At 35.8% G+C, this 12,738-nt stretch overlaps 1 protein-coding gene across 3 annotated transcripts in view; it reads left to right on the top strand.

Moving 5' to 3' along the window:
* Nucleotides 1–7,337, top strand: part of LOC131538938 (kinesin-like protein KIF21A) — a 49,504-nt gene extending 42,167 nt beyond the window's left edge. For all 3 annotated transcript variants that reach the window (XM_058773122.1, XM_058773124.1, XM_058773123.1), the window contains 7 exons: nucleotides 288–424; nucleotides 1,293–1,467; nucleotides 1,572–1,727; nucleotides 2,712–2,829; nucleotides 3,131–3,301; nucleotides 4,734–4,933; nucleotides 6,638–7,337. In XM_058773122.1, the coding sequence (XP_058629105.1) occupies nucleotides 288–424; nucleotides 1,293–1,467; nucleotides 1,572–1,727; nucleotides 2,712–2,829; nucleotides 3,131–3,301; nucleotides 4,734–4,933; nucleotides 6,638–6,695 (1,015 nt within the window). In that variant the 3' untranslated portion in view covers nucleotides 6,696–7,337. The remainder of the gene's footprint in view (nucleotides 1–287; nucleotides 425–1,292; nucleotides 1,468–1,571; nucleotides 1,728–2,711; nucleotides 2,830–3,130; nucleotides 3,302–4,733; nucleotides 4,934–6,637) is intronic.
* Nucleotides 7,338–12,738: the final 5,401 nt, after the last annotated feature.

Below are 12,738 nucleotides of genomic sequence, written 5' to 3'. Positions count from 1 at the left end.
AACTGTTCTTCACATTGCTACACCCGTTGAACCTGTTTGCGAAATCTGTGTGGGACAATCTTTCACTTTCATGTGAAATTTCCAACACCTTGTATATTTCTTATTCAAATGAACCTTATTAAAATGAATGGATTTTTCTGGCAAAAATTCACAGAACAACTGTAATTTTGACCACTCCTTTAGACCAACCTATGATGCCTAAAAGTGCTCTCTAGCTAGGCAGCTTACTACAGTTTGAAATGGAGCCGGAGTATTTAATGCATCAGTATCATGTGTTTTTGGTCCAGAGGTCCGGCAAGCCCAGCTCAGGCAGCCCGCTCAAGTCGAGCAGCTAGACTGCAGTGTGTGCATGTGGCCGAGGGTCATACGAAACCCCTGCTGTGTGTGGACTCGACTGATGATCTGCTCTTCACCGGCTCAAAGGGTCAGTGAACTTTTTGTTTTTCATGTAAAGAGTTACAGCCTTACAAACAGGTATTTACTACAGTAAAATACAAAGGAGTATATAATTAACTTTACTAAATGTCACCTCATGCACACAGCTGGTGGTTTGTTTTGCAATAATGACAATCTATATGTTATCATATATATTATACAGTTGATTAACAGATAAATTGGTGTAAATTGGTCATTTGAGTTGAAATTATTATTAGCTAACTTAAAATTTAGGTAATACATTCAATCCATAGCTTTTAACAGCAGTAAATAAGGGGGTTGGATCATTTTCACCCAAAAATGAAAATTCTGTCATTAATTACTCACCCTCATGTCATTCCAAACCCTTAAGACCTTCATTCATCTTCAGAACACAAATTAAGATATTGATGATGAAATCTGACAGCTTTCTGACCCTACATAGACAGCAGCACAACTTCCACATTCAAGGCCCAGAAAGGTAGTAAGGACATTGTTAAAATAGTCCATGTGACACCTGTGGTTCAACCTTAATATTATGAAGCTACAAGAATACTTTTTGTGCGCAAAGAAAACAAAAATAACGGCTTTATTCAACAATTTCTTCTGACATGGAAGAGAAGAATTGTTGGCACAATGAAAACTAGCCATGCGCTAGCAGAATTTATACTTAATTAAATCATTACATTAATAGTTTTATGATAACTTATTAACATTACTGACTACATTTGTTTTTATGTTCCGTAACACAATATAACCAATTATGAATGCAAAGGATTTCTGCTTCTGAATTTCAGATTGTTACCCTTAATGCATTGCCAGTACAAGTATAATAAACATTGTGTTTTATCCCCGTCCATCCCTTTTTTTTATCTCAGATCGCACATGTAAGGTGTGGAACCTGGTAACGGGTCAGGAGATCATGTCTCTTGGAGATCATCCCAGCAGTGTAGTGTCTGTCCGATACTGTTCCAGCCTGGTCTTCACTGTCTCTACTGCTTATGTCAAAGTATGGGACATCCGTGACTCCGCCAAATGCATCCGCACCCTCACGTGAGTCATCCTGGTACTGTGTAATTTATTGAAAGCCAGTGTTCTCTAATGCTTCTAAATATTTTACCTATGGTTGCTCATTTTTAGCTCTCTGTCTTCTTCAGATCTTCTGGACAGGTGTCTCAAGGTGACACATGTGGAAGCAGTTCTGTTGCCATTCCTCCAGGAGAAAATCAGATCAATCAGATCGCCCTCAATCCTTCCGGAACATTCCTTTATGCTGCATCAGGCAACACGGTCAGGATGTGGGACTTGAGAAGGTACTAAACAAAGACTGTATGGACTATAGGGACTATAACTAAGAAATGCATTTTATAGTGCTCATAGTGATAGTGTTACTTTCAAATATTCAAATTAAACTATATGTTGTTTTATTCATCTACAGATGTGGCCATTAAGAATGCACGTGTTTTTTTGGGGGGGGGGGGGGGTTCATGTGGCAGCACGAAAATCGCCACGCTAATTTGTACACTCAAACTAGCTATATTTCCTTAAAACTCAACCATAACCACGGTTGACCTAAAAGAGGAAATGGATCGTAGAAGACATGCTAATGTACTCATTTAACTAACCTGGGGTGCATTTCCCAAAAGCATTGTTAGCCAACTATGGTCACAAGTTCTGTTGTTACCAACATTCCATTCAGTGTTTCTGAAACCACCAATGTGGTTCGCAGTTTGTGTGATTGGAACTACAGCTCTCAACCTGTGGAGCCAAGCATATTTTCTTGTTACTATGACATGCTAATTGACATGCATGACTTGCATGACTCACGCTAGCCATTTTGGGGCACACACAGGTTCGTTTGATGTCAGTTTTTGGTTTGTATGGATGATTTGAATGCTGTTTTCCGAAGCTGTGTACACACCAGCAAAGTATAAAAGTAAAGCGAGGAATGGTATGCATTTTGCAATATTCTCCTGCATCATTGTTAACTAGCAAAAGGGGTAAACAGTTGTCGTTTTAATGATGCAAACGTATGACGTGTTGTTCTGTAAAAAAAAAAAAAAAGTGTAGTGTAAACAAAATATCGACTAGTCAAAATCAGGTTTGGACCAAGCAATCAAACCAAGTGTTAAATAGATCATCATGCTTTTGAAATAAGCAAGCTAACGTGCAATATAATCTGTATTTTTCATTTTGTAGTTGGCACGTATAAGACGCCTTTTAAAATCTGTAAAAGTAATTGTAGTGTATTCTAGCATTAAGTCTCCATTTACACGTTATTTGTTTGTTGTCTACAGATTTGTATCTACTGGAAAACTGACGGGACATCTGGGGCCAGTAATGTGTCTTACGGTAGACCAGATGGGGAAGGGTCAAGATGTGGTCGTAACAGGCTCAAAAGATCACACCGTGAAGGTATGTTCGGACATTCTAAAATGCTCTCTGTGAACTATCGTAAGAGTCCATATGGGTGCACATGCTGATTTCCATATGATAATTTTCACCTTTTGGTCATGGCTCATGCACAATTACACAAGCTGTTGCAGCTCATTTATGGATGCTTGAACACAAACAGTAGTTTATACTATTAATATGGCCTCAAGTGCAACAAGAAACAAAATGGCTATCCAGGAACATGCTTTTTGGACTCATGCTTTAGACTTGCTTTTTGGGACTTGTGATGCATCTCTAAGGCTTTTATTTTCTTGTGTTGCAGATGTTTGACGTGGTGGAAGGCGCTCAGGGCAGCATCAGCGCCACACATCATTTCGACCCATCCCATCAGGATGGGCTGGAGGCTCTGGCCATTCACGGCGATTCACTTTTTACTGCTGCCAGAGACTCCTGCATTAAAAAATGGGACTTAACCCGCAAACAGCTACAAGAGGTAAGTAATGTTGCAAGGAAAGACAGCTTTGCGGTAAACACTATGGCTGTGTTCCAAATCCTAGTGAGCTGCCTACCTAAGCAGCATTTTCAGGCATCATTCCCAAAACTAAATCTGTCCCAAACAGTATGCAGCAAAACTGTGGTACCTACTTTTAAGTACTCACTGTGACTCAAATGTAAGTTATAAATATACCTCCGTTTATGGTAATACTGAATAAGTACTCTTAGAAAATGGTTATGGTTAATCTCATTAGAATGTGGCTATTTTACACAATATTTAGTGTAAAATTACTCTTATGAGAATATTAAGATGCTAGACTAGCATAACATGCTACATACATTTAAAATCAATTGTTAGCTGTCTAGTCTCTTAGTGTTTCATTTATTATACTCTTAAGTGTCACCGGCTCACCGGTGCGCCCAGTGGTGCTCTTTTTTTCGTTGTCTTTTTTTCTCTATCACATATTTTAGTAATCATCATAAATTATATATCATTTGAAAGCCATATCATTTTAACCATTTTTAAATCGGACATTGCATTACCATGGAAATGGTACTTTTAAAATCTTTTTGCGGTCTCCTCCCCTTAGTGGGCGGAGTCAAGTGTCATATTACAAAATGTATTACAGCCTTTTAGAATCAAATTTTTTTTATAATCTTGACAATATATCATCGGAAAGATCTGAGTGTCAAAATTCCATATTTGGTCGTTATTTTTTGATAGAAGTAATATTGACAGAGAAACATTTAATGGCACCTGGTGGCTGTTTGTGGTATAACGCCCTAAATAAAATCTCACAGGAACCTCAATTTTTTTATATCAACTTCAAATTTGGAACATAACTTATGTAGACATAAGGCTTTAATTTTATAGCAGTTTTGGATTCAAAAATATTTTGTAAAATATTTATTTTATACAAAATAAAATAAAAAATGGTACATTTTCTTTACAGTAAATTTAAACTTCTATAACTTTTTGAATACTTTAATATTTTGAAATGATTCCACTTGTACAGTAATCTGCAGATTGTCTTCTTAAAAAAAAGAGTCCAACCTTAGGTCTGTATTCCAAAGTGTTCATGAATTATAAGTTACGTTTGGATAGTGCACTTTTACGTCTATTTTCAAAAATGGGGGGTGACACTTAAGCTATGCTAATGCCTAAAGTCTTTGATACTTGGAGAAAGCTATTTGTTAGCATTTCCATTCATCTTAGTAGCAGTTATTTGGAACAGAGGTTCCTTGGTTTTTGGTATTTCCATATGTTGACAGTAGACAGATCATTAGAGTTTGGAACAGAGTTTATATCTAAAAATAAATCCTGAAATGACTTTTAACTATCACAGATAAAGACTGAGTATAGTAAAACCCTCACACTTTCAGTTATCCTGCTATAATTGATTTGTTTGCATGTTTTCTTCATCTTGCAGCAGGTAGAACAGACTCACTCTGATCTCCTGAGCTCTCTGGCGGTGGTCCCTGGCTCCAGCGCTGTTATGAGCGGCTGCAAGGGCGGACTGCTCAAATTCTGGCACACAGACACGCTTAGAGCTCTGGGAGAAATAAGGGGTCATGACAGCTCTGTCAATGACATCTGCACAAACAGCAGTCAGCTCTTTACCGCCTCAGAGTGAGTGACAGGCATTCAGATATCAACAAAGAACACACACATACAAATAAGCAGAACTTACACTTTTAGTTTTAGCTTACGCTAACAACCACTCAACTTAGCAATATCTTGGTAACAACCTAACCCAAAACCCTAGCTAGCCAATGTATAGCAACATTCTGCCACGATGTAACTGTTTACATTGCCATGCTGAAAGGTTGTCAGTTAGTAATTACAACATTGTGGCAACATCATGGATCAATAGTTGCTGATTGGTAACAGTTGTTCATTTTCACTTGTTGTTCTATGGATGGACATGCCCAAGTTAATAAGTCATTAAATTATCAAAGTATTTTGAATATAGTACGTAACTGAAATGTTCTTGGATATCTTATGAACTTACAAACTCATACCTGATGTTGTTTTGAGTTGGTAATTTGATGGTAATGAAGTTACGGGCATGCAGTGTTGTTGCTACAATGTCTTGAAATTACTAAAAAGTGCAAATACATTATGTAACTGGTATGTTATCTAGCTAATGTGCTAAAAATTATTAGAACACCCTACTAACTGCATGGCAACCTTTTTGCAAATGGATAGCAACAGAGCTGGGTGGTAACTGATTACATGTAATCTGGAAGCACTCGTAATTAGAGTATATTATGTAATATAATGCTGATAATCAGATTACAGTTACTTTTTATGGATTACATGATTACATGTTGTTCATACAGTGTCAGTAAATCATTCATAATTTATTATTTTTTTCTCTTTTAAATTTTCCTTTCTAAAAATTCTATTGTGTGTCATACTATTTCGCTTTGACTATGTTCACAATATATGTAGAATGGCCATGTAAATGTCATGTAAATAATTTTACCATCCATGCTTCTGAATTTGGGGGAGAAAGTACATGTCAAGCATTTAGACCATGTATGAAACAAAGGGATTCGCAAACATTTTTGTCAGCCGAACCCCTTTGACATTAAATAGTTACTTGAAATATCTCAGGACAATAATATTTCAGTTTTTTTAAAGACACATTTGCATGTTTACAGTTCAATGTCGCTTATGGTCGCACTGACATGCAGCTAAACAAATTAAATATTTTTATTTTTAGTGTTTCAATATTTTTTTTAATTACATTTTTATGATTGATTATTAGCTTTTTATCAACTCACAAACCCACTACAGTTCTTCCATTAAGTCTAGTTTGGGAAACCCTGGTGTAATGTAATGTTTAATGCATCTTGTAATGTTGATATAAAGAAAATGGAATATATTTTCTTTCTCTTTGCTTTTTATATCAATATGGTATGTTAAATGGTAAATTTTAAACAAAAAAATAAAAAAGTAGTCAGAATACATGACTTAAAATGAGTAACCTAGATTACGTTACTAACTACAGTTTTGATAATGTAATCTATAATCAGTAATAGACTACAATTTGTAAGTAATCTTCCCAGCTCTGGATAGCAACACCTTGGTAATGGCATAAATAACTGATATCTGAATAACATAACATATACATATACACCCTAGCAATTGTGTAGCAACACCTTAGCAACCACTCAGGATTCACAACAGCCTAGCATTGTGGCAGCTTTTGGCCCATCACCACTCACTTTTCAGAAAATGTAGAAAACCGTTGCTAACACTGATTTACAACAGTGAGCAGTAAAACTATAAATTGTTGATTTGAATACTCTTGTTGCTTTTTCACAGTGACCGGACAGTCAAGATCTGGCAAGTGAGAGGATCTTTAGAGGACGGCCTTCACTGATGAGAACACAAGGTCACTGTGAAGGTTTTGGCTTCCTACAAGAATTTCCTCTACCAATGTGACGCTTGTTTCCTGAAACTCTGGCAGCGATTCAGAGGAGAGCTTCCTGTTGTAACTGCTGTATATTTCCTCATCTACAGTGTTGAAGTGCCCTGTTTGCTGACTGTAAAGAGGGATGTTGTAGGTCAATAAGTGTTTTTTGATGTGGCACCGTCCTAAAGCTGGGCTTTGGGCATCACAGACTGCCGTATGAGCAGTGCTTAAGAATCACACGTGTTTGTGAACGTCATTGTTGACTGGACTGAACCGATATGCTTTTAAATTATTCATTAATATTGATGTCAGCTCTTTTCCGATGTTTGTTGACCAAAGTTAGACTCTCTTTGTGTGAATCTTTCCAGTGGAACTAGATCTCAATGCACCCGTACTGTAGTCTTAACTGCACTGGAATGGTACAGTGATATTTGCACCGGTGTCTCTGTCTACTTTGTGTTTTACCTTTTTATAAAGCCTGAACTGGTTCTTTTTCATTTTCTGGTTGAAACCTTTGAGTATGCTGTACAAAAATATTTCCTCTGATGTAATGTAGTTATTATCGATGTCAGATGGCAAGTGAAATAAACTACATCTGTCAAAATCTTACAGGTTTTTCTGCAGTGTTTTAGTCTAATTTAATGAGCTTAAATGAATGTACTGTACTTGATTTAATGTTGAGTAGTGAAACTGCAGGGCTAGAATAATATCACTAGGGGGCAGTCCACACATAATGGACGGTGAACTGGTATATATAGTGTATGTATATACTGTAGATGGTCTTTACATTAAACGGACCATTTGAAAAAAAAATTACATTGACATTTATCATTTTTTCAGGGATCAAAAAGTGCTTGGGAGTTTTGAGGGTTTCTGATTTAAATCATGGCCTGGGTACAAACCCAAAATTCTATAAATCTGGCAAAATGTAAATTATTTACAACTCTTACAAATTAGTAAAATGCAATGCAATTCAATGTAATATTAACCAAACCAAAAATTTATTTTAAATAAAATAAAATGGAAAAAAAGATTATTATGGATTTAAACCAACCTTAATGTGCCTCAAAAATTACCTTTCACCCCAAGCATAACGAATTTGAATCCATGCACATTTTCATTTGATACTTGTTACAATTAATGTTAATGTTAAAAAAAGCACAGATGGCCAATTAGATGTTAGTGTGGCTCTAATTAAAAAATATAAAACCACAGATCTGTCATTTTGAAAGAATTATCCCTGCAAATATGTTCTCATTAGTTTTATGATAATGTTTGAAATAGCTTGATATGAAGAAGCAATTATTATGTTTATGAACTAATGAAATCTTATGTGAGAATCAGATTTAGCTGAACCTGTCTGATTGTTTGACATTATATTTTGCTAATCTTTGACATTATTTAATGTATTAGGCCTATATTTATTATCTGTTGTTATGGCATATATATATATATATATATATATATACATACATACATACAAACATACAGTCATGGCCAAAAATATCGGCACCCTTGCAATTCTGTCAGAAAATGCAACACTTCTCTCAGAAAATTGTTCCAATTACAAATGTTTTGGTATTCACGTGCTTATTGTTTTTGTTTGCACTGCAACAACACAAAAAAACAGAAAACAAAAGTCAAATTTGATCAAATTTCACACAGAACTCAAAAATGGACTGGAACAGTGGCAAGTAACAGGTGTGGGCAATATAGTAATCACACTTACACCAGTTAAAATGGAGAAGAGTTGACTCAACCTTTGTGTTGTGTGTCACACTGAGCATGGAGAAAAGAAAGAAGTGTAAAGAGTTGTCTGTGGATTTGAGAGAAAAAATTGTGGAAAACCATGGACAATCTCAAGGCTACAAGTCCATCTCCAGAGATCTTAATGTTCCTGTGTCCATCAAGAGGTTTACAGCCCATGGCACTGTAGCTAACCTCCCTGGACGTGGACGGAAGAGCAAAATTTATGAAAAATTACAACGAAGGATTGTTCAAATGGTGCATAAAGAACCCCGATTAACTTCCAAACAAATTCAAGCTGATCTGCAGACACAGGGTACAACAGTGTCAGCTCGCACTATCCGTCGCCATCTGAATGAAAAGGGACGCTATGGTAGGAGACCCAGGAGGACACCACTGCTGACACAAAGGCATAAAAAAGCAAGACTGGAGTTTGCCAAAACTTATGTGACAAAACCACAATCCTTCTGGGAGAACGTAATGTGGACCGATGAGACAAAAGTAGAGCTTTTTGGTAAAGGACATCATGGCACTGTTTACAGAAAAAAAATGAGGCCTTCAAAGAAAAGAACACAGTCCCTACAGTCAAACATGGTGGAGGTTCAAAGATGTTTTGGGGTTGCTTTGCTGCTTCTGGCACTGGATGCCTTGACTGTGTGAACGGTATTATGAAATCTGATGATTACCAAATAATTTTGGGGCACAACGTAGTGGCCAGTGTCAGAAAGCTGTGTCTCCACCAGAAGTAATGGGTCTTCCAGCAGGACAATGACCCGAAACACACTTCAAAAAGGACTCCGAAATGGTTACAACCAAAGCATTGGAGAGTTCTGAAATGGCCAGCAATGAGTCCCGATCTGAATCCCACAGAACACCTGTGGAGAGATCTCAAAACAGCAGTTGGGAGAAGGCATCCTTCAAATCTGAATGACCTGGAGCAGTTTGCAAAATTCCAGTAGAGAGGTGTAAGAAACTCATTCATGGTTACAGGAAGCGATTGATTTTTTCCAAAAGGGGTTCTACCAAATATTAAGTTAAGGGTGCCAATAATTTTGTCCAGTGCATTTTTTGGGGGGTTCTGTGTGGAGTTGTATCAGATTTTATTTTTCTTCTGTTTTTTTTTTTTTGTGTTGTTCCAATGCAAACAAAATAATAAACATGTGAGTACCAAAACATTTGCAACTGCAACAGAGAAGGGTTGCATTGTCTGACAGAATTGCAAGGGTGCCGATATTTTTGGCCATAACTGTGTGTGTATATACAGTATATATGCAGTACATTTGTTTATCTTTTTTCTTTTTTAGTAGCACTAGTTACGGTTCTACAACACCTGTGGCCTCTTGCCCAAAATAAATTCTGAGTTTTAGAGTTGACAAAACCAAACAATTCCAATCCAGTTTGGATTGTGTTCAGCAGCAAACCCACTTACTTCGCGACAATGGGTCTGGAAGTGGAAAAATGTGAACTGATTTCCGGGTTTTGTACTCATTCCTGCAGAACTTTATTAAGAGATAGTAACTAACTGTTGAATAACGTCGTAGCTGACGGACATGGTGCGAGACCTTCTCTTACACACAGCACCTCAGAGCCCAGCAGCTGTCTCCATCTCGCAAGGCACTCATCTAAATTTAGAATAAGAGGGAATTCACTCAGCTGTAAGGAATCTCTCAGCTCAAGCACAAACACCCTCACGTCATCTATCTGTTCTCTGCTGTAATGTCAGTCATTCATCTGCCCTTACTGGAGGAATTATAGAAGGATACAGTATTCAGTATGAACAAGGTGCAAATGAAACAAAAAACTCAATATAAAAATTCATTCTCTGAATAAAATGCCATGATTTATCTCTTGATGAGAGTGTGTATAACAAATCAAAGGTCTTTGCTCTTCCTAGGTGAGACATTCTGATTGATTTAAAGGCTATTTCTGATGAAGCAATCCACTCTCTGAGGTGTACGGATGAAGAGATAATAAAAATGTCCTGCTGAGGTGAGGAGGTCTAATTTTTCATCATCATTTTTGTAAGCAAGTGACATTAAGATAAAGAAGAAAAACCCCATAAAATTACAGCCCTGGATGCTGATTGGCCAATACAGTTTTTATCGTGGCAAAAATACACTGACTGACGTCTGAAAGAACATGTGCATTTGAAGACTTTTTTTCTTTTTCTTTTTATTATTGTTATTATTATTATTGTTAAATGACTATATAGTAATTCCTATTATTTTACATTTAAAAGTTTAAAATCTTAAAAAAAAAAGAAAAAGAAAAAAAAAAGTAATATAGCCTATACCAAAAGCAAGGTAATTTGTATATTTTATAAATTTACATAGTTTTAACATCGAAAAAGCCAAAGCATCAATGTTTGCAGGCCACCAAGAAATAGACAGAATGGAACAGAGTACTTGAGTAAAGTGAGGACAGCTCACATTTCTTCACTTCAATGATCACTCCGGGTTTTCCATTTTCTGTTCCCCACTTGTGCACAAAACTGCACTCCAAAGGATCCTGAAGCAAGTGAAAACAAACAAACAATCCAATTAAAAAAATTATTAAAAAAATAAATAAATGAACAAACGAAAAATTTATAAAATAAAATAAAATTAGATAAAATAAAATAAAATAAAATAAAATGAAAAAAGAAATATTAGATGAAATGTATAATTATAATGCGTACACTGTAAAAAATGTGAAAATGCTACAGTAAAAACCTGTTAAATGGATAACGGTAAGTTCCTGTAAAATTTACAGGGGAAAACCATAAACTGACGTTCCCAGAATTCCCTGCGTTGCATTTCAAGTTTTGTTTGAATTTGATGCTTTTCTTTGAAATAACTAGGTTTCTTATCAGTTATGTTTATTAGGGTTTCATGTTACATCTAATGTTGTTAAATTAATGTTTATTGCATATTTTAGTTTAATGAGTCTCACCATGATGGTGTTTAGTGCTTGTGATGGGCTTTGGTTCATCATGTGACTTTCTCATCACCACCTGCATTCGGTGGTTATCAGTGTATTTCAAAGGTACAAAACAGATGTCAGTACTTCAATAGGTTGGTATATTAACATTATATCAGTTAATGAAATTATGGTATTTAACTGTAAATTTAAGTTAAAACCATGAAACCTAAAATGTTGTTACCGTATTTTTTTTACGGTAGAATTACGGCAACCACAGCTGCCGGCTTTTTACTGTAAATGTTACTGATTTTTTTTTACAGTGTATAATTGCTTTGTTATTATATAGAAGTAGCTCTTCAATAAATGTATAACCACTCTACTGCAATTTGGATTTTTCTGTATAAACAATTGCGCATATGCATGCGTTTACTAAATGCTGGGTGGCAAACCGGTTTCCTAAAATAATTACAAGCGTGATACTATCAGTCACTTTCTATAACAAACAGTGGCACATACAACATCTGCTTTAGAGTATGAGAGCATACAAAAGGTCTTTTTTATTTCCATTTCCACTTGAATATTTAATGTCTCATGTGTATTTCAACAAAAGAGCCACTTATAGGCAATCCATTCAATTCTGCCATTCATATAGAGACTCTAATAGCAGCTACAGTAACATTCACTATTATTAAAATGTATCATTTTTAACCCTGCAGAAAATTGGTCTTGAATTCTTGGATTCATTTCATACAGTATGTGTTCCTTAGACATTTATGGATTAATCTAAAATGGTCTCTGCGGGAGTTTAATCGTTGTATTGATGTTCACCCTAGTTGTTTGCCAATTAGTATAAATTGGTAATCAATAACTGAAGACATAAATCAATAATCACAGTTGTTGATCCCTGTCAACCTGACACAGCATTCAGCATAGCCACATAAATTCAACACGACTCTCATCATGACTACCCATGTGTAATAACTGATTATATTCAAAGCAACTGTAAAGAGAGCCAATGCAACATGCCTCATTTGAGAACAAAGCAACATAATGAACTCATCTTTGTTTGTGCATTGAGTTGCAAGGATGCAAACGGTTTTGGTTTAACATGGAAATATTCTGTGTGTTTTTTATTTTTTTTATTTTGAAGATTTTGGCTTAAATACAATGTGTATGCATTTTTGATAACTCACTGCATCATTATAGTATGTTTAGTCACATGACACATAATATCCAATGAGCTTTAATGGTATAGTCCTATTAATAGACTGTATCGCTTCAGAAGACGTTATTAAACCACTGCAGTTGTATGATACATTTAAAATGACGTCCTGAATGACCAATGCCATGTTTATCACTTCAG

The sequence above is a fragment of the Onychostoma macrolepis genome, chromosome 04, assembly GCF_012432095.1.
Source record: "Onychostoma macrolepis isolate SWU-2019 chromosome 04, ASM1243209v1, whole genome shotgun sequence".
In the NCBI taxonomy this organism is placed as follows: domain Eukaryota; kingdom Metazoa; phylum Chordata; class Actinopteri; order Cypriniformes; family Cyprinidae; genus Onychostoma; species Onychostoma macrolepis.
The sequence above is the reverse complement of the archived record's forward strand: the minus strand, read 5'-3'. Positions and strand labels throughout refer to the sequence as shown.